This window comes from Podarcis pityusensis (genome assembly GCF_964106645.2).
Source record: "Podarcis pityusensis genome assembly, chromosome: 4".
Taxonomy (NCBI): Eukaryota; Metazoa; Chordata; class Lepidosauria; order Squamata; family Lacertidae; genus Podarcis; species Podarcis pityusensis.
In genome coordinates this window covers 73453339-73476461 of record NC_138027.1, presented here as the reverse complement: position 1 = coordinate 73476461, position 23123 = coordinate 73453339, and the positions used below count along the sequence as shown (strand labels likewise).

At 43.4% G+C, this 23123-nt stretch overlaps 1 protein-coding gene and 1 long non-coding RNA gene across 3 annotated transcripts in view; one reads left to right on the top strand and one right to left on the bottom strand.

Annotated features, from left to right (window-relative positions):
- The window catches only part of LOC308474908, a 306542-nt gene that overhangs the window by 42620 nt on the left and 240799 nt on the right, over window positions 1-23123 (top strand). The window lies entirely within an intron of this gene.
- OCA2 (OCA2 melanosomal transmembrane protein) overlaps window positions 1-23123 on the bottom strand; it is a 155012-nt gene that overhangs the window by 81847 nt on the left and 50042 nt on the right. Inside the window, exons 7-10 of one of the 2 annotated variants that reach the window (XM_081001316.1) lie at window positions 16327-16484; window positions 15053-15135; window positions 13917-14070; window positions 628-699 (exon numbers count right to left, since the gene is read on the bottom strand). In XM_081001316.1, the coding sequence (XP_080857442.1) occupies window positions 628-699; window positions 13917-14070; window positions 15053-15135; window positions 16327-16484 (467 nt within the window). Of the gene's footprint in view, window positions 1-627; window positions 700-13916; window positions 14074-15052; window positions 15136-16326; window positions 16485-23123 lie in introns of both variants that reach the window. The other variant, XM_081001315.1, reaches the window with a different exon arrangement.

Here is a 23123-nt window from a genome sequence, read left to right as displayed (position 1 = left end):
GGGGCAAGGCCTACTGGGAAAGGTTGCTGTGACCACTAGGGATGAGCTGTTCTGTTTCTTTGAATAAAGAGTTAACTTCACTGCCATCCGATGTTTTATTGCTGACCTACGCCTGACTCGAGCTCCTGACAATGAATTTGTCTAATCCCATTTTAAAGAAATCTAAATTAGTTATCCACTGTCACATGGCTATCAAGACCTTAACAGCTTGTGGCCAGCACATCTCAGAGATGCTTTCCTCCTATGTCCCATCATTATGCATAATGAATTTAGGAAGCCTTCTTAAATGTGTCATCTATATGAGGCAATCATATATATATATATATATATATATATATAGATGGCACACTTAAGAACTATATAACTATAAGTGTGTGTGTGTGTGTGTGTGTGTGTGTGTGTAGTTCTTACACCTGCAAAGAACTCTCAGGGTCCCTGTCCTGATTCACACATGCAAACACACAACACAAGCCGTTTTGTGCCTACGCTAAATAGTGTGGATGACTACAGACACTTTCACTGAAATGTTTTCTTCCCTCCAAAGACGGCTGCTGATCATGGCAAGGTTGTAAGTGGATTTAGGAATTGGGAGTTTGTAAAAGGAACATACGAGATTTTGCTACTTACATCGCCGATCACAGCAAGGGCAGCTAAGGCAGCCAGGGAGCCCAGCATCGCCGCTAATGTCCTGTGAACAATCTGCAACAACAGGAGGAACCAACCCTATTAGTCCAGTTGTTGTCCTTTTAAGTCTTATTCCGTATGATGTAAAGATCTAATCACATCTTCCCTTCTTGGTGCTTATAGACGTCTTCAAGGCAAATACTGGCACGTCCATATAGCTTATGGACTGATCCACAGTCCATAAGCTATATCCACCTGGAAAGGTTTCACTGCCTTCTTTTACACTTTGGCCACACCCATTTTAATGCTTGGGCCACACCCACTTCAATATGCAGCCCCACCCTGAGGGTCCTGAATCACCTATTTGGTAGCTTAGGGTTCATGTTTACAATTTAATTTACTAACTAGTAACCAATTGAGTTCAAATGAAGTTGTGAGAGAGGAAGCTTAATTTAGTTGTGGTTTCATCCTTTGATCTACAAGGACATGCACGTTTTGTCCCCATATTGGAAGAATGTCAAATCCCCCTACTTTTGACGAAACCTTGAATTGTGGGGAGACACAATTTCCTCTCTCACAACCACATTCTAGCAGCTGGAGTGTTGTAATTCCAACAATTGGATCACTTTTACATAGATGTTCCCCCTGTGGAAACAAAGATAAAGCATTTCATTCAGTTTTCATTACTTTGCCGCCTGTTTGCAAATATTTAAGAGGGAAGTGGCAAGATGGAATATCTCAATAAATGTTTAAGGCCTCCATGCCAACTTGATTAAGGATGTCCACAAGATTGGTTCTACAAACAATCTTCTTCTTCTTCTTCTTTAGCCATCAAATGGGTAATTTCATTAAACAAAATGCAATTGCAAAAGGTTTAATATAATTGAAAGAATTTACAGTTATCACCGAATCACCTTCAAATGAGTTAGCAATACTTAAAATATTACTCAGATTTATTTTCTGATGAAAGCATCATTCCACAAAAGCTCATTCACTGCTAATTTCATTAGAATGTCTTTGGCTGAACAGAAAGTAATAAAGCAACCCCTGTGACTCTTTTTTTTTGTTTCTGTCGCAATAGGGTGAAAACTTGATAAAAGATTTAGCTTCTGTTGCCCGTTTTATCTGAATTCAGATTTCAGCAGTATTCCATTTTAATCTTAGACAGAGACCCATCACAGAATGAACAGCTGAACTCAACACAGACTCCCTAAACTCATTACACACACAAGCATGGGTACAAAAAGCATTGTAGGGGTCATCTCTGCCCCCCCAAACACCAATACACATAATGGCCATGGCTCTTTGCACTTGTATATGCACGCATAGCACCAGTCTGTTGTGCACCACAAGCTCCCTCCATGGGCTCATGAACCCTGTCAACTCAAGTTAGTATGGGGAATAAATTGCTCCCTGGCCCCAAATACAGCGACCGAAAGTTCCATAGCAAGGTCATACCAAAGGCAACACCCTCAATAGTGAGTGGTGTGAGCCATATAGCTAAGGAGGGTGGCTGGGACATCCAAAGACGACTGTGGTGCCGGGTCCAGGAAGTGGTCCTTATTTAAGCCCATGGAATGCACCTGAGTGAAGGCTCCAGCAGGAGTCCCAGTCAGCTCTACCCATCCAAAACCTGCCTCAAGGCCCTCCTGCGACTGGCTAGTTTGCAGGCAGGCCAAATTCAAATGTCCATGGCTGGAGGGAGAGGTTGGGACTTCTCCCACCAGCCATTGAGAACCGGCCCAAGGATCCCGGCAATGGCAGCAGGGCAGTGCTGTGCTGCAACTGCCATCTCACAGAGGAGGCTGAGCACACTTATACACAATACCAAACTAGATGGACTGAGCGTTTGACTTAGTATGGCAGTAACATAATGATCAAGATATGGTGTCAGACATCCTACGTCATCCACAGCATTTCCTTTGCTATTTCAGAATTCACTGGTATTTGGGTTGTCTAGGATAACCATCGGGATGCGAGTGGCACTGTGGGTTAAACCACAGAGCCTAGGACTTGCCGATCCGAAGGTTGGCGGTTCGAATCCCCATGACGGGGTGAACTCCTGTTGCTCGGTCCCTGCTCTTGCCAACCTAGCAGTTCGAAAGCACATCAAAGTGCAAGTAGATAAATAGGTACCACTCCGGTGGGAAGGTAAACGGCATTTCCGTGCGCTGCTCTGGTTCACCAGAAGCGGCTTAGTCATGCTGGCCACATGACCCGGAAGCTGTACGCTGGCTCCCTCGGCCAGTAAAGCGAGATGAGCGCCGCAACCCCAGAGTCGGCCACGACTGGACCTAATGGTCAGGGGTCCCTTTACGTTTACCTAGGATAACCATCAACAGCTAGTTCTTTCATTGTAAAAAAACACTGTAAAGATCTACTTTTAAACCTCTCCTCAAGCGAAATTCCCTGAGATGAAGAAACATCTTCTCACAAGGCCTTCTGAGGAACAGAACAGGAATTTGAAATGGATATTTAACATGCCATAAATCACTTGCAGTAAGGTAAGATTTCACATATCTGAAAGCTACTGTGCGGTTGTTGTTTCCACAGCATTTGTATGCTCTATGTAAAGTTTTTCAGTGTTTTGTTATCAGTAGCTAATTTATTCTTTTCTGGTGACTTTTGCCAGACAGTGTGGGATTACATAGTATCTAAAAAAATAGGATAGACTGAAGCAGAAATTCAGATATCTAGTATCAGCTTCCTACTCCTTTGGAGAAAGAGCTTGAGTGGATTTTTGTTAGACAATTCCATACAGTGTTGGGGGTGTTTCATTCTAAAATTCATTGTGCTAAGGCTGTGGCACTGGGGAGTCCCAGGTGGTAAAGGGCTGTTTAAGAACCAAACCAAGAATAGTCTCATAATTTAAAACAATGAATGCCTTCCCAGCCCAAATCCAGAAAATATATGTTTTTGATAGTCCACTCAGTTTTTTATTCAAAGACTAAGAACTATAAGGAAGTTGATTGCTGATTTCTGAATTTATGCTTTAAGTCTGCACTATGTTTAAGAAGTATGCTATACTGTGCCATCTGGCAGAAGACACCAGAAGGGGTCAAAACAGTTGCTGATAGCAACAAAACTGAAAAAATATTACACATTGTGGCATATAGTGTATTTGAACACAGATTGTTCCATTTTGACTACATAAGCACCAATACTCTGAGATATATGAGATAATCCAGAAGGCGATTTAAAAAAGAACATTTCCCCTTCATTTATGATTGCATTTGCAAGAGGTTCAATGGATTTTTGACAATTAGTATTTAAGGAAAGTTCTCCTGTTTGCTCTTTTTCAATCTTCTACCCTATATCCATTTACCTCGGGTACCTCGGGTTAAGAACTTAATTCGTTCTGGAGGTCCGTTCTTAACCTGAAACTGTTCTTAACCTGAGGTACCACTTTTAGCTAATGGGGCATCCTGCTGCCGCCGCGCCACCAGCAAGCGATTGCTGTTCTCATCCTGAAGCAAAGTTCTTAACCCAAGGTACTATTTCTGGGTTAGCTGGTAACCTGAAGCATCTATAACCTGAAGCATCTATAACCCGAAGTACCACTGTACTTAATGAGGAAATTAACAGCGCCAGCCCTACTGTTAAACAGAGTGCAGCAGCTTCAGGCAGCAAATACTAGGGGGCAGGGAGCAACACCAGGATGTCAGCAGAAAGGAACTCTGTGTACCACCAGACCCACTAAGCTAGACTGGTTTCTTCAGTCATGGTGGAGCACTCTGTCCAATCGCCAGTTGAAGTAAAAGTCAACTGCTAGCCTAGTTGCCTTATTGTCCTTTGCCTCAGGCAGATATAGATAAGGCTGCCATGCATCCAGGTTTCCCCGGACACATCTGGGAATCGAGCTGAAAAATGGCATCCAGGCGGAAAACCCAGACGTATGACAAATAGGGCAATTAAGAAATCTCCCAAAAGCCCCAAAACTTAATTTTTTGTGAGATGTTCCTAAAAATAAAAGCTCAACAACTTTGTCCAGATTTTCACTTTGGGGAATATGGCAAACCTATTCATAGAGAACATTTTCTAATGAACATCATATTAGGCTTCTTTTGGTAGACTATGAATAAATAACATACTATGTTTTATTCATTTTGTTTCTCTATTACAAGCAGTGGAGCATGGTATATAAAAGTACCTTAAGACATGTCCCAGGAAATAAATAAATAAAACAACCTAAGTGGATGACCCCAGACACAAAAGAGGTACTCTTGAGAAAGTAGTCATAGAAACAAAACCTGAGAAGATCCTGTTGTTTTGCTCTGACAAGGGTTTCATGTACAGTACTCATATAAATACAGAGCCGTTTTCAAACAAAAAATTGAGATCCCACACAAACAAACAAAAAGAATTGTCTGGGCAGTAATAACATCTATGCAGTATTTATATTAACTGAAAATCACTGTAGTATACCTACAAGGCTGAGTTGAAGTATTACCAAGCTGACACTTTGGGCTGAATTTTGAGCAAATGTTGGGAACCCCTTGAGCTCACTCAGAAACATATTTTGTTTACTTCTTCTGTTACTTTTTACAAATACTGCAGCCACAGAAAACAAAGGGGGGTGGATTTCCATATGTTCTAGCACTGTATTCATCACACAGCATAAAAGACAATGTTATCACTCATTTAGATAATAGTGTGAGTCTCCCTAACTTCCTGTGCTGTACTGCAAAGTACAGTGAGTATAATTCAGTTGCCCAGACAATATATTTTCTTGTGTTGTGACCGTGTCCCATGACCCATATTATGGATGATCCAGAATCGTATTATAAAGTAGTTGTGTTCTGTGATATAAATGAGCACTGCTAGTTGTTTCTTTTTTTCTTTTCCAATGTATTTCTTATCAATAAAAAAAATTGGTGTGGTGCAAGCAAATTTTTATTCTGAAACTGTGGCTCAGAGGAAAAAAGTTTGAGAACCACTGCTGTATATTAAGAAAAATAAAATTACCCTCTCACAAAGACACTCACATAAAGCCCTTTCTGTGAGAATGAGCCTGCAAAAGGTCAAAGCAGAACTGGTCTCTGGTAGGTGTGTAATGGTTTAAAAAAAAACTGGGGGTAAATTATAGAGGACTAAGCAATCAGGACAGAAATATCTAAACCAACAATGTCAGCTTACATTCTATACATTTTATGTTGTTTGTTCAGTGCTCTTTCACCGTAAAGAGAAAAGCAGCTGATCCCTCAAGGTTTATTCTTTATAACTTAATTTAGTCAGGAAATCTAATGACTGAAACTCTGATAGAAATTTATCTTTGTAACAGAATTCACAGAAAACATATTTTCTCAGGAATAAGCCCCATTGAGCCCATTGGGACTGACTAACAAGTAAGAATGGACGCGAGTGGCGCTGTAGGTTAAACCACAGAGCCTAGGACTTGCCGATCAGAAGGTTGGCGGTTCGAATCCCTGCGACGGGGTGAGCTCCCGTTGCTCGGTCCCTGCTCCTGCCAACCTAGCAGTTCGAAAGCACGTCAAAATGCAAGTAGATAAATAGGTACCGCTCCGGCAGGAAGGTAAACGGCGTTTCCGTGCGCTGCTCTGGTTCACCAGAAGTGGCTTAGTCATGCTGGCCACATGACCCGGAAGCTGTACGCTGGCTCCCTCGGCCAGTAAAGCGAGATGAGCGCTACAACCCCAGAGTCGGCCACGACTGGACCTTAACAAGTAAGAATGCATTCAATTGATTGTTGGGGGGGGGGGACAAAAATAAGCAACACTTGAGCAATTCTCAAACGAAGAACCATAGATGTAAATTCCAAAGAATTTAAATTCCTGCTCAGAATTCATACCAAGTTACTCACACTCAATATCAGTCAAACCTCTGCCTGAAAAAAAATGCAGAGAAGGCAAAGGTTTGTCACATTCCGAGTGCAATGTATGTGCTAAAAAGAAGTTTAATGGAACAAAAAGTGAAGGTTAATAATGTCGATTTGTGCCCCAAAGAGCCAAAGTTCTTATAGCTCACAGTGGAAATACCACTGAAGAAAATGAGACTTGTGAGCAATGATAATGTGGCCAATGAATTTCAGTGTGACTTAGGGTGGATCTACACACGGGGGGGAAACAGCTAGAAATTAAATTGTTATAACGAAAGGGGGGAAACACCATGTAAAATCGCATAGAAAAGTTTTCTGCTCTACAGCGCCATCTGGTGTTGCATGTTTATGACAAATTCAAAACACTGTGTTTTTTTTGACTAAGGTAGCTGAGTCCCTGCTTCCTAGCAGCCATGCTTAAAATTACAGCAATAATTTATGGGTCCTACAAATCCCTGGTTGGCCTTGACCCATGGCAGGGCCTTGTCAGTGGCAGTTCCCCATTTGTAGAATGCCCTCCATGATGAGGTACATCTGTTACCATCCTTACTGACTTTCAGGAGGAATTAAAAAATCATTCCTGTTCACTCTGATATTTGAAGGCTGAAAGATACTGTCAACAACAACAACAACAACAGTCAAATAATGTGAATGACCAGTTTACCAGTTGCCACACAGAGACCACAAACTGAACATGTTTTGATTATATTCTGCAACAATCTTAAGCAACTTGGTAAAAATTCTTCCAGAGAATCTTCATCACCTCATTGCACTGTTCAATGGACTGTCATATTATATCCCAGGGGTTGTAAACCTTTTTGGACCAGTGGGCACATTCTGAATTTGGAGAAAGTGTTGTAAATGCCACTCATAGGGTTGGTGATCCCTCTTAAGAATGAACATAGTCCCAGATCTAAAATATTACCAGGTTACTATGCAATAATGAAAAAGATTAATTGCAAGAATTCAAAACCCTTCCAAATCCATAAGGGAGCTTTACTTCATTTACAACAGATTGTAAAAGCACTAGTTCAACGGAGGAACTGACAATTATGTTCAACTCATCTCCATAAAGCAGGCTCAACCCACCAAATTCCACATAAAAAGAACACTACTTCATGATATAGTCAATGTTGCAGCTTCAGATTGCTTTGGACAAAGGAGGCAAACCTTTAGGGGGGAAGAGAAGCAAGTCTCACTAACCAAATATATCTTGAGAAGAAGCTCATTTTCAGACTCATTCAGAGCTATCATCAAACATTCAGAACCCAAAGTTTCATTTGCTTGCAACAGGAGCACAAACAAAACCTGTTAAAGGAGAATTTCATCGGTGAACATTTGAGCAACATCCAGCTGAAAAAACAGCTAGGCAGCCCTGCTTGTGATCAATAACAGTTCTGCTGGAAAGACTTGGTTCGTGGGATTTACTCCAAAGAAGCTCATCCAGGGGGCAGCAGACTCTGGCAGCTGCACTGCTGTCACTTACCAGGAGGAGCAAGGATGTTAGAATTCCTGCTCCATGATTGCAGTCATGGGATTTTTGTCTATCACATGACGGTGTATGTGATACACAAAGTGGGAAGTGACAGAGACAGGATGTTTGTGTTACTGTGTTCCATGAAGTGGGACTATTGTCCTTTGTCCTTTCTCTTTGCTGTCTGATGCTAGAGAAAGGGGGAACCAGGTTGCAGTGCTCCGTGTGTGTTTATATGTAAATAAAGTAGATTAGCCAAAATGCTTTGCTGACATCTGTCACGTGAACTGTGCAGACTCTGCGGATCCTTAAGTGTGCTGATGTCTGTTGGCATCGGTCGCTGTGATGTTCGGGCAAAAGAAAGCTTTTGAAGCTCCCAAACGAAAGACCAGGAGGGAGAGAACATGCCAGACGGGCATGTGTCTCTGCCAGGGTCCTACTCGAGAGTAGGATGAGCTCCTGACAAAGGGTTGGGGGGTTGAACAAGTGCCCCCGAACAAGCGCCAGATTGGCTCTGCTGGTGTGCTCACACAGTCCCAAACTCAGCTGGGAGGTTATTGCTACAGCTCCATCCAACTAGGCCAGGCTTCCTCAACCTCGGCCCTCCAGATGTTTTTGGCCTACAACTCCCCTGATCCCTAGCTAGCAGGACCAGTGGTCAGGGATGATGGGAATTGTAGTCTCAAAACATCTGGAAGGCCGAGGTTGAGGAAGCCTGAACTAGGCTGTCAATCCTCATTCTATCAATCATCAGTGCTTTTCTTCTACAAAAATGTTTAGCGGTACAGTGGTACCTCGGGTTAAGTACTTAATTTGTTCCGGAGGTCCGTTCTTAACTCGAAACTGTTCTTAACCTGAAGCACCACTTTAGCTAATGGGGCCTCCTGCTGCCGCCGTGCTGCAATAGCACAATTTCTGTTCTCATCCTGAAGCAAAGTTCTTAACCTGAGGTACTATTTCTGGGTTAGCGGAGTCTGTAGCCTGAAGCGTATGTAATTTCCTACTCATATTGAAATACTGCCCCTCAATGAGGCCAAACTTAGATTCACAAAATGTTTAGGGGTATGTGTACCCCTGCGTCTCCCCAGAAAAAAGCACTGTCAATCACCATATTTCAGGTTTATATAACGGGCAATCTACTACCCACATGTGGCAGCTGATAAAAGGCCTAAGGTTGGGGGGGAAAGGAGGAGAAAGAGGAATGTGCCTTATACTGAGTCATTTGGACCAGGTCCACCCAAATCAGTGCCTTCTGCACTGACAGTGACTCTCCTGGGTTTCAGGCAAGGGGCATTCCCAGTCCTACCTGGAAATGTCAGGGGTTGAACTTGGGACCTTCTGCATGCCAAGCAACTGCCCTACCACTGAGCTGCAGCCCTCCCCTGAATTGTCAATCATCTGGTGAGCCAAAATCCTTGGCTAGTGGGCTGCAGTTGGGTTGGTAAAACAAGTTGTTCAGGTCTACCATATTTGGTGGTGGGGTGAACCTTTGTTCTGTCAGAGCCACTTCAATAAAAGCACAACTCTTTGTGACAAACAGGCCAGTATATAAAGCTGAACTGGCACCTCAGTTTTGTTTGTTTTGTTTTGTGTTTTTCTGCTATGGGTAACCTAAGCTACTGAAACACTTCTGGGTCAAAACTCAGCTGGCTGCACTTGTAAGCAAGAGTGGACAGAAAAATACAAGCTGGCCAAGATCCAAGCTACAAGGAAGGGTATTCAAGGAAATTGCAAAATAAAACTGCTTCCTAATAAATGAAGAGGACCTAAATTTAAAAAAGCAACCCCAACCTCACTCCCCCCCCAAAAAAAATGTTTTAAAATACATCAAGCACAGCTACATACCAAGTATGCATCTTTGGCAAAAAAAAACAACAACAACAACAGGATTTCAAAAAGCTAAACATCTGTATTTAATTAATCTGTATCATCAAGGCACACAATTTTAGTAGTCCCTTTGGAATGCTGTGTGTTCTACTGAGCTACAACAGATGCAACGTTGTTCTCTCATATATATATATATATATATATATATATATATATATATATTCAGCTTTACATGAAATGCCTGCTCTCTGTTTTTTAATGTATTGCCTTTCTTCAATTCAACCAGTTTGCCTATGTACCTTTTAGCTTTATTGTTAAGTCTTTTATCATCTCATTTCCTCCGCAGCTATTCATTTTACTACCGTTTATTCTTCTACCCCAGAAAACCTATGCTGCCAAATAAACAAGTTCTGAAAGTTTGGGTGCATGGGAATGAATACCACACAAGCATGCATACATATGCACATGCAAGTGCATGGGCCAAAGAGTATTCTTGCGCTTTGTTACGTTTTTAAGACTTTGCAGCTCCCTTTCCCCTAGGCAGCCTTGGGCAGGCTGGAAGCAGTACAGTAGCATTCAATTAACCCAGCCTAATATTCCACAGCTGCCTCCATCAGAACAAGAAAACATAAATATGATGCAAGATGGGTCACGTTTTGATACGAGCACAGCTCATACTGAAACGTGGCCCTTTTCAATATTTTATAAGGCAGGAGAAGATATAAAAATGGGACACTCTTGAAAGTTGGTTTTCAGCTTCCCAGCACAAAGAAATGGCACCTCGCTGATTATTGCCAGAAAACAACAGCCTCTGTGTGAGAAAGCCCGGCTAAAGCTTACAGCGAGATCTGAAAGCAGCATCCAAGATTTAAGAACAGCAAGCAGCGCCACCCAGTGGATAAATGCATTCTGAATTTTCAGCCCGAGTCAGGGCTGCCATCCTAATTATAGAGCAGAAAAATCTTCCATCTACTTATAGAGTCAGGAGGATGGGCTGCTGAAAAAGTTGTGAAGTGCCCAGAAAAAAAATAACACAACCGGGGCGGGGAGGGGGAATATAAAACTTAGATGGGCAGTAGGTAGGTAGGTAGGTAGGTAGGTAGGTATAAGTGAAACAGCATCAACTAAATTAACATTCCCTTCCCCTGCTGCCCCTGTAATCCAAACACCTCTCAGAGTTCAGGGACCAGATTCTGTGTTTTCCGAAGTCTCTTCAGCCAAAAAGGAGAATTCCTTGATACAGTGGTACCTCGGGTTAAGAACTTAATTTGTTCTGGAGGTCCGTTCTTAACCTGAAACTGTTCTTAACCTGAAGCACCACTTTAGCTAATGTGGCCTCCCGCTGCCACCGCCGCACCACTGCCACACGATTTCTGTTCTCATCCTGAAGCAAAGTTCTTAACCCGAGGTACTATTTCTGGGTTAGCAGAGTCTGTAACCTGAAACGTCTGTAACCTGAAGCATCTGTAACCCGAGGTACCACTGTACTGTACAGAGTTGAAGGAGGAGATTTTAATTTTGAAACCAAAGACGAAACCAGGCCCTGTTTCACTACTGTTCAGGGGGCCAATTTTGGCAGATTCTGGCCAGCTACCCATTTATTTCATTTCGGCCCGTAGGTGTATTTAGCAGAAGATCTACCCTTATTGTGGTAATGAAACAAAAGGGCAGCCCCTGCCAGATGTGGCATCCTATACTCCATAGCAGATATTCAAACATCCACAGCAGGGATAGGGAACCAGCATCCCTCCAGATGTTGTTGGACTCCACTTCCCATCAGCCTCGAACAGCATGGCCAATGATCAACGATGATGGGAGTTGTATTCCAACAATATAGGGAGAGCCAGAGGTTCCTCAGTCCTAGGAGAAGCCCACAAGCAAGACAAAGAAACAAGCCTTCTCCCACAGTTGTTTCCCAGATACTGATGGGTAGTTCATCTTCACATAGCTTCCTAAAAGCCTAGTCAAGCCTCCTCTTATGCTGTACTGCAGGGCTGGCCAACATGGTGCCCTCAATATCATCAAATTGTGGCATTGGAAGAGACCCCAAGGGTCATCTGGTTCAAACCCCTACAATGGAGGAATACGCAGGTGGCCCATATGGGAACCAAACTCATGGCCTTAGCGTTGTGGTTCGAGGACCCGACCCCCGCAATGTGAAATGAATATGCAAGGACACATGATATAAGGTTAATGGGCAAGAAAAGGCCACAACTTTATTGATTACAGCAGTGAAAAGGTATTGGCTTAGGCACTGGATGTCTAAAACAAGGGGGTTTATTCACCAGTAGGTGGAGCCTGTTGATGCTAATCCAACTATAGGCTCTCCCCTGATGTCACCGAGGGTCGTGCCATGGCCTCCCGCCAAGCAGGCATCGGACAGAGTACACGACCGCCAGATTCCTTTAACGGAATACCCAAAAATTGAAGGCATAGGCGATGGCCACACCTAGCCCTTCGACACACCACAACACATTATTCCAATGCCTAACCTACCCACCAATACCACAAAAGTTGTGACGATTGCTATGAGGTAGGCAAAAAAACCAAAGGCCTAATGCCAAATGGAAAAATTCCTACCAGGCCCCCTGGACAACCAGGGCGACCAACCTAAGGTCCATAGCAAGGCCAATGAACTAAGACCCTGAGCTCAAAGGGAGTGGAGGGTGGGTGACTCGGGACGAGACGACGGCAAAGAATGAGGCCGAGGAGAGGCTGGTGCCGCAGCAAAAGGCTGCTGTAAACACCCCCTCGGAGGCACCTGGTTGGGTGCCTGCCGAGGGGCGTGGGCGCCAGCCAGGTGAGAGGAGGAGGCAGGGGGCTAACGCCCCCTGCTAGGGGCGGAGCTCAGGCTCCCGCCCACAACCACTCCCCTCTCTTCCAGGGAGGAGAGTCTTTATCAGCACCATACTCTAACCAACTGAGCTAACTGGCTACAATTCCCATAATTCACAATGGTTAAATGGTGTCTGTTTTACCCTCTTTTTTGTATGGTTTTTATGGCATACTTTATGTATTACTGCTGTGAACTGCTTCAATATTCTTCTCTTTATGTTATAGCAGTATTTAAATCATTAAATAGTATCTGTGCATTGGCCATGTTGGTTGGGATGATGGGGTTTGTAGTCCCACAATTTCTGGAGGTCACCATGTTGGCTATCCCTTATCTACTTGTCCTGCTTTGATGCAGAAGTGTTCAAAATGGCAATCTGTGCTCTGGATACCTCAGCTTCAAGCGTCATGCAGGTACCAGAGGAAAGCCATAGCTCCCTACATCAATTAGATTATAACATGCTATGAGCAGAGAGGAAAGGCACGAGCAACATGGTTTCTTGAGGCGGGTATCTTCGCTTGCTCTCCTCACGGACTTGCACTACAGCTTTTACACCCTTCTGATCCATAAAAGGTAAATGGACCTCTGACTGTTAGGTCCAGTCATGGACAACTCTGGGGTTGCGGCGCTCGTCTTGCTTTACTGGCCAAGGGAGCCGGCATACAGCTTCCGGGACATATGGCCAGCAGGACTAAGCCACTTCTGGCAAACCAGAGCAGCACATGGAAACACCGTTTACCTTCCTGCCGGAGCAGTACCTATTTATCTACTTGCACTTTGACGTGCTTTTGAACTGCTAGGTTGGCAGGAGCTGGGACTGAGCAACGGGAGCTCACCCCAGCATGGGGATTCGATCCGCTGACCTTCTGATCGGCAAGCCCTCGGCTCTGTGGTTTAGACCACAGCGCTAAAAACCAAAACAGATTCCAGTGTGACTATAAGCAGGCAGAGGTGTTTAAGCAAATTCTCATTTAGTCACTGTGTTCCTGTCAAAGATGTGTGGGATTATGCCGGGACTCAATCAACGCTTTTTAAGTTGAGTATAATTTGTCATGGAATTGAGACCTGATATTACATTCAAGTTTCAAATCCCATAGAAATGGCAGATTTAAAAACTGAATGGTTACTGGAATTGAATTGGAGCTATGATGAAAATTGACTGAGCCCGATATAACGCAGTAGATGTGCTTAGTAGCAATGAACTGACAGGCAACTTTTCTTCTTGGTATTTCTGAAATACATTAACTATTCAAAACAATTCTATTCCTATTTCTCATCTCGACTATTTGGAGTTTTTTTATATTAAAAAAAAATATTCTTACCTCAAATATGATGAGCACATAAACACCTGCTAAAATGACTGAAGCAATTGTGACTTGAGCCTCTACATTTGCATGAAGATATTGATGAGTCATGGAAAGAGGAACGGTTTCCAATTCCTGGAGAAAAGCTTGAATACTTATGGATGTTTCTTTACTGCTGGAAGATATTTTTATTAAAAAACAAACAAAAACTATTTGACAGAACGAAGTGGAAATGCTAGAAAGCATTATCATATTTTTTTTACACTTTACTTTCAGATAGCTTTCTCGAAGCTATTACAGGCAACATCATGACTTAAACTGAGATCATAAAATATTAAGAATTTGATTTAGTTCACTTTCACAAACGATGCAAACACCTCTTAGTCCAGAACACAAAACTTCTGAAAGTCACAAATATGGGATAGAAGTCATATAGAAAATGCAAACACATACATACACTTTAAGCATCACTCATGAAGATAGATTTCTTTTCTTTTTCTCTTACCTGAAGCATTTGCTATTATTGGGTTAGGGAAATAGAAGAAGGTGCCTGAGTGGCAAATCTTCTTCCCAAGAGGAAGAACAGTGGAGGAAAGGTCCCATAAGACAGGGTTCTGCTACAACTGGTTACCTGGACTGAATTCCCTCTGAAGCAGGCTTCCTCAACCTTGGCCCTCCAGATGTTTGTGACCTACTACTCCCATGATCCCTAGCTAGCAGGACCAGTGGTCAGGGATGGTGGGAATTGTAGTCTCAAAACATCTGGAAGGCCGAGGTTGAGGAAGCCTGCTCTGAAAAGTTGCTGTACATATGATTGGATGGGATATTATGGCTGTGCAGTAGTATTATGCAAAAGTGAAAGGCAAGACCCATGGGTGAAATCCAATGTCACTCTGTGAGATGCAATGAGATTTCCCTTCCGTACCTCTCTTCCTCAACATCTCACACTTCTTACAATCTACTCTGGATGATGATTCCCCCCCAACTCTCCAAAACAGATTTTGGGGGTGCAGAACAGATTGCTACATGAGGAAGTCCATTGTGCAAGCAGGGATCCACAATTGGATATCCCCCACTGTTTCCATGATTTGAGCACCTAGTAAATGAACATAAAAAAAAAATCAAGTGGTTTTTTTCTGGATTCACAAACCAACCTGCTTAACATCTCAAAAGTTCGTGACACAATAACTTGTTCGTTTTTTCTCAGATTTAAAGGCAGGGTCCAATTGTATAAGATCTGCAAAAAAAGAAAAGACGTAGCATGAATAAGTTAGAGATTAATGCTGTTGCTTGATTTCCACTACCACAATGTATTTTTACGAGTTGCTAATTTGATGGGGGAGATTCTTTATAAATGGACACTTTTGGAGAACTTTTCAACCACTGGGTGTTATTCAGCTTTTTGTTCTATCACAAGGATTATTGTTAGCACAAAGGGAGATACAAGGTACAGTATGTCAAAGGGCCAAACACTTATGCGTGTTCATTAAACATCTGTTTTCTTGCTGCTCTATAAAACATGGGTGAGGTCTACCTTTTATATCAAAAGCAGCGTGCAGGGGAGAGGAATGAACCCTGACCTCCTCTGTTTTAACTTGACACCATCTAAGTAACTTTTTCCCAAGCCTAGAAGTGAACTAGGCTGGAGGACAACATCTTAACAAAGCCAAATATGGTGATGAGGTACACCAATGGTGATGAGGTACAGTTCCCAGGATCTGTTGGGGGAAGCCATGGCTGGCAAATGGCCATAGGAGGGCTTTAGGCATACCGTGTGCAGATGTGACCATAGTTAATGGCTAGTTGCAAATGTGCTAATCTCAGCTACGTTGCTCCTCCCAGTGACATAGCATGGGTTGCCAATGTCCAGGGGCACACAGAAGGTGGTTGGGAGGGAAATGGACAGGGTGTGCATGCACATTCAACTACCTAACAGCATCCACATCACCCAGGAGATTGCAGCCACAGAGATAAAAGAAGAAGAGTTGTTCCGTTATCTGGAGAAGCTACTTCCTGGTCTGCACGGAGAAGCCATTTTCGACAGAAGCGCACAGAGGCAGTGCTGGGTGTTGCAATTTTGCGCCCCTAACAATCTTGCACCTGGGGCAACTGCCTCTGTGCGACCCCTGCTACGCCACTGACTCCTCCTCGCTTGTGTGTGGGAGAAACAGAACCATGACCCCTGGCTTAGAATTCTCTCCAAACCAGGGATCATGGTTTGTTTCAAGCAAGCAGTCCATGATTAGTAAGCAAAAAACAAACAAACCTTGGATGCAGAACACACAAACCTTCCTCTGAAATAGATATAGATTTTAACCTGCTCTGCACTGTCTTGCAAAGGGAGTTTAAACATAATAGTGAAATAAGAAAGATTTCCTTTTGTCTTATGACCATAAAATGAAAGCAGTCCAGGGTATTTGAACTTTACCTGCTGCTGACGTCTCCTTCTTGGACCAGAGTCTTCTACCTGTCCTATCTGAACTACAACGTAATCCTCTGGTTGCCGACCAGCCACATCTGCCACAAAGGGCCCTGCCAGTTCTACCTTTAGAAGGGCAGAATCGCGAATATTGCTGAAGTTCATAGCTGTTGGCAAGACAGTTAAGGACTGCAATTTTGTCTCTGAAGGGAAGAGCCTTTGGGGGATTATCTCATCCATGATGCCACAATTAAAAACAACAGCAGTGCCAGCATTCTACAGTAATGCCAACTAATTCAACATGGCTTGAATACCTATGTAGCTAAGAGGTTGAAAAACCAAAGAGCTCTCGTTTCAAAGGATTCAAAATAAGAACATCCTAAAAGGCCTATATAAAAACATGCTATGCCAAACCTTATTGACCAATCCTTGATGATTGGATATAAACATTTAAAGCATATGTTTCCAACCTGGTTCTCGTGTTATTGGAATCCAACTAGAGATTATTTGGAAGGATCATTTTCAGTTTCGTCCAATGTTTGTTACTTGCAGCACTGCTTCCATTCCGCTGCAATTCATCTTCCTTCAAAAACTACGCTATTCGTCTTGCTGTCTGTTGTGGTAAAATTACATACCTTATGTAATTTCCATAACTGATTCAGTAAATTACCGTATTTTTCGTCCTATAGGACGCACTGGCCCATAGGACGCACCTTGTTTTTTTGGGGGGGGGGAATGAATAAAAAAAATTTATTTCCCCCCCAGCCGTGGCTGCCACCCCAAGCCTTGCGCACACCTGCCCGAAGCACGGGGCGCCCTCCAGAGGGTTCCCCGTGCTTCGGGCGGCAGGCTGCCGGCCCAAGCCTCGTGCGCCCGGCGGGACCTCCCGCCGGGCGCGCAAGGCTTGCGCACACCCGCCCGAAGCACGGGGCGCCCTCCGGAGGGCGCCCCATGCTTCGGGATGCAGGCTGCTGCCCGCAAGCCTTGTGAGCCCACAGGAACTCCCGCCAGGCTTGCAAGGCTTGCGGATAGCTTCCTGAAGCCTGGAGAGCGAGAGGGGTCGGTGCGCACCAATGCCTCTCGCTCTCCAGGCTTCAGTGAAAGCCTGCATTCACCCCATAGGACGCACACACATTTCCCCTTCATTTTTGGAGGGGAAAAAGTGCGTCCTATGGGGCGAAAAATACGCTATGTAATTGCATAGTCATTACATTGTTCCACCCCATCCATTTCAATGCAAATGAAAAGCAATGCAGATTTGGGGGTGGGAATATAATTATGTATCATTTGCAGATTATAAGCAATGACAGTGAACACATACCCTCCAACATTTCTCCAATCAAAATAGGGATGTCCCATTCCATAATGATAATTTTACTATTTATACCCCACACATCTCACTGGGTTGCCCCAGCCACTGCAGGCAGCTTCCAACATGTATAAAAACATAATAAAACATTAAACATTTTTTTAAAATCCCTAACAGGATTGCCTTCAGGTGGCTTGGGGGTTGGATAACTCCATACCCTCCAACATATCTCCAATGAAAATAGGGACATCTTACAGAAAAGTGGAACATTCCGGGATCAGATCAGAAACTGGGACAGCTTTTCTAAATCAGGGACATCCCTGGAAAATAGGGACACTTGGAGGGTCTGTGAACACTACTCGTATTCTCCAGATTCATTTCTATCCCAGACATGAGACAAGTAGGTGAACACTGGCAATTTCCTCTCCCATTTCCATTTTTGTCAGAATTCTCCAACATCCCAAACTCCAGCTCCCACCAGTCCCAGCCAACATGGCCTTAAGCTCCTGAGAGTGAAAAGTGGGATATAAATGTCAAAAATAAAACCACAAGCTGTGTGGAGTGGAGTCTTATGATGCATGTCTCAAAGTTGCCTAAATAAGACAAAAAACAATTTAAAACAGTCTCTTCCTTATTGAGCTATATTGCTGGTAAGTGATGCTTTTTAAAGTTTTCAAGCTATTTATTTTGCTTCTTCGAGTCAAAAAAGATCAAAACAATATCCACTATGAAACACCATGATGTTAGCCTGGGTGAGAAAATTAGTAAAGCAATAAATTCCAAACAGTCCTGTCTGAATTTCACTGAGTCCTTATTTGTACAATAATATGGTGGGAAATCATTCTGTTATCATTTTTTTATGCCACCTCTTTTCCATTATATTCAACAAAATCTGTTTAAAAGTACCACCAGAGGAGTGTGGAGCACAGAATTAGACTGTATATTTAAAGCATATATAATGCACACACATTTTATATAAAGCTATGCACTTTAAATGTATTATGTAGCTGTAGTCATGTATTTTCATTCTGAAAAATTGAATTGCTATATAAAAAAAAGATTAAGAATGCAGCCAGGCAGTAATAATTATACCCATTTTGAAAAACTGTCCACTATAAAAGTTTAATCTTGCAATATTTAAGAGGGGTAGGAATAATTGCTACATTTTCCAGGGCCAGATGAGTTGGAGACTCCACGGTTCAAATCCTATCTCAACTTTGAATTGTGCTTCAGAATGGTTCACTGGCCTATATTAATTAACCTAATGGCCTGGGACACTTTGACAGCCTGTAGCCAGTTTTATGAGTACAGCCAATAATTTGTATCTGCAAAAAGCTTCAGGTGCACATAATTACAGCCGCTTCCTTTTTCACAATATGACTAAAATATACCCTGTAATTACACAAATGCCACGTTCAGAAACCATAACAAAGGAAACTTAAAATTACAGAAGGAAAAGCAAACTTCATTTTCACAATGTCTTACACATATAAAACAAAGTGGTCAATACAGAGTGAGCTGAAAGCTCTTACCTTGTAACACATATAAAATGGTCTGTCCTTTGCAGACCTACTTTGAAATGCTTAACCAGTAGGCTCATTGGTTAAGTGGTAAATGAGACGAGCTTAGGGTTGCCATAGTTCAAAAAGTTAAATTCCTGATACCTGCAAAATTGTTGAGCTTTTCCATACATCCAGGTTTCCCCTGGCATTTTGCCACTTCGGCAAAATTCCCCCAGCGCCATTTTTACACCCGGAAACCAGGACATGTCAGGAAAATTCCTGACGTATGGCAAGCCTAGACAAGCTTAACTAGGTTCCACATGCAAGTGGCTCATGCAAAAGCATCAATCTCTGTGTGTAAATACGTATGCAAATTCTCCCACACCTCTAATTATTTCTTTTCAGTATACTGTATTTCTGCACAATTATTCTTGCAGGGTTTGCACAGAGAAAGGTGAATGATGTATTGTTTTGCATTCATGACACTATGGGACATAACCTTTGCATTCCCCATTGTCCTGCTTCCTTATAACCCCAAGATATTTAATCACCTCTCAGACCTTCACACATGGAGGGAGGGAACAGGATCCTACATGGTGTCCTTGCACCTTTACTTTGACATATTCGGCTGAAGGGCTGGATACAACCTATGCATGCATCACTGTGCTTGGTGATTGTGTACAGGAGGGCTTTTCAGACAATCAAGGTAGGTTTACTGAGTGCATATAGAAGTGGAACAAACAGCCCCATCCCTGAAGGCTAGCATTTATTTGCTTAACATACAGACTGCAAAAAGCAGAATCCCTAACCCTGCAAACAAGTCCGTAAGTCTGCACATACAGTCAGGCGTTATGAACAAACAAGAATCCTTATTACCTTCTCTTTTCAGAGAGTCTATTTCTAATATGGCAATTTGGCTTGTTCCAGCCCTCGGTCCTCCATTTGCCTGCATAAAATATTATAATTTAGCATAGATTAGAGCAGAAGTTATTAGGGACACAGCATGAAAGGAAGTGCGGTAATGGATAGGAAAGTAGACCAAGTAATTCCGAACAAGCCAATAAAACTAAAAATTGCTTTCATTATGGCAGAAAGCAGACATATTTTACAGTCTCCTCTAATTCATTTGCCCAAAGTGTTTGAGGCACTGGTGGTGATTTTAAATCTACCAGCCCAGAGATCACTGAGGATTATCAGGTGATTATATCCTGGTGGCCCTATGTGAGGGGAAATCTGCTCTTGTCTAAAGGGGAGAATCGGGATCTCCTTCCGATTCTCAGAGATGCTTCCTTTCTCAGTTACTGGTGCTTCATGTTCAGCATAGATACTTGGATTGATCTGTCCAAAAAAAACTTTACAAATAACACTCCTAGAGCAAGCTCTCTGTCCAGTAAAAGCGTTTTCTTGCCATTGTGCCCACTGGAACCAAACACTTCCCATCATAAAGTCTTTGAGCTTTTAAGCCAATAAGTCACAGATGAAAAGAGGAACAACAGCAACCTCGCCATTTCAGAAAATTACACTAAAGCTATTTAATTTGAATCACTGCCAAGGTGGAACTCAAATGCATTTGCGATCAAAATAGATTCAGAGCAAAATCTTAATAGACATGGAAAATTCCCATCGGTTCAAGGTAGCATTTGTAGGCCAGAGTCAGAGGAGGTGTGGCTGGCTGGCTTCACATTGGAGAGCAGCAGCCAAGCCACCTCAGCACAGAGGACCAAGCATGCATTAAAGGGATGGCAAATCAATGAAGATTGATAATAGTGGGGGGAGGGAGGAGAAGAAGGGAACAAGGTGATTTGATGCCGTGCCAGATTAATCACGGCACAAATGGACCATCTCCCACAGTGATGCTGGCTGAAGGGAAATGTTCCAGAAGATCACTCTCGGTTAAAAACAGAACAGTGATTAGCAAACATTTTTTAAAAAATAAATGTTCAGCCAACACGTTTCTCTGTATGTAACCATTTCGAGAGCGGTAGCTATGTTGGTCAGTTGCAGCTAAAGCAATGAAGTGGTTTGTTGACACCATTAACAAACTTTATTACAGTAGTCCCTGGATGCTTATGCCATAATAACATGTCTTAGAACATCCATATAAGAACAGAAGAAGAGCCTGCTGTATCAGGTCAAGGGCCTACCTGACCCAGCATCCTGTTCTCACAGTGGCCAACCAGATGCCTGTGGGAAGCCCACAAGCCATGTTAGTCTTTAAGGTGTCATAAGACACTTTGACGGTTCCACCTCTCTGAATTATTCTCACCATTCCTTTATGTAAAGGTAAAGGGACCCCTGACCATTAGGTCCAGTCGTGGCCAACTCTGAGGTTGCGGCGCTGATCTCGCTTTATTGGTCAAGGGAGCCGGCATACAGCTTCTGGGTCATGTGGCCAGCATGACTAAGCTGCTTCTGGCAAACCAGAGCAGCGCACAAAAATGCCATTTACCTTCCCACCGGAGTGGTACCTATTTATCTACTTGCACTTTGATGTGCTTTCGAAGTGCTAGGTTGGCAGGAGCAGGGGCCGAGCAACAGGAGTTCACCCCGTCGCGGGGATTCGAACCGCCAACCTTCTGATTGGCAAGTCCTAGGCTCTGTGGTTTAACCCACAGCACCATCCACGTCCCTTATTCCTTTATGTAGCACAGGGATATTGGCTTCCTCAATTCAACTACCCAACCATACTGATTCACAAAACAGATAAAGAGGGAGAAACAATAAGATTAAACGTATGTATGGGGAGGATTAGTTATGAGTGAAAGAAACTGTTGGTTTAGCATGGAGGAATGCTGGGATACCAACATGAATAAAATATTGGGGGTGGGGCAGGTAAGCCCCACACCACATAATCAATCACAAAAACATGGCACATGAACACCATTTGAATGGCAAAACCCATTAGTAGGTGGGGGACCTCAAATATTTCATGAGAGGGTGAAGGGACCTCAACACCTAAGAGTTGGCTCCAATGGAGGGATGTGTCAGATCCTCAAACTCTATGGGGAGAACAAGGTAGGGTGGAAGACAGCAAAACTCAGTATAGATCACTGTATCGAGAGGAAGGCTGTCGCCTGTGGGCCTAACTTTACAAAACACTTTTGTTCAAAATGAAGACATTCAGTATGCTTATGAACTTGCCCTCTCACGTGTCGAAGCTAGATTTGGGTCCCGCACCAGCCCCACCACAGCCTGCTCAGATTCCTATCAGACTGGCAGGTTGCCATTGCTAATTAGTGAGTGAAGGGGCAAGGAGGAAGAGGAATGAACTTTACAGTGCTGTGTTGACCACACATCCAAGTCACAGGATCCAGCAGCAAAGGGGGGAAAGCCAGTATTCCAAACAAATCATTAGAAGTCACTACACAGATTCAACAGGGGACGCAGGTGGCGCTGTGGGTTAAACCACAGAGCCTAGGACTTGCTGATCAGAAGGTCGGTGGTTCGAATCCCCGCAACGGGGTGAGCTCCCGTTGCTCGGTCCCTGCTCCTGCCAACCTAGTAGATAAAAAGGTACCGCTCCGGCGGGAAGGTAAACGGCGTTTCCGTGCGCTGCTCTGGTTTGGCAGAAGCGGCTTAGTCATGCTGGCCACATGACCCGGAAGCTGTATGCCGGCTCCCTCAGCCAGTAAAGAGAGATGAGCACCGCAACCCCAGAGTCGGTCACAACTATACCTAACGGTCAGGGGTCCCTTTACCTTTTACCTTTACACAGATTCAACACATGTGTTTCATGGCTTGGCTGTCCCAGTTCCCCATAACTGTTCAGCCTCTGGGATGTGCACAAACTCTCTTCTTCTTCCCCATCACCCACCACAACTTAGCAATGGCAGCCCTGCTACCAGTAGTCAACCCATATGCAGAGACAGTAGCCATGTAGATCTTGTGCCTGATGTGAAAGTAGCCTATTCAGGAGCATCGTTCATAGGATTCTGGTTAGCTTAACATCTGTCCCAAGAAAACTGGTAGAAAGCATTGTTCAATATAAAATAACC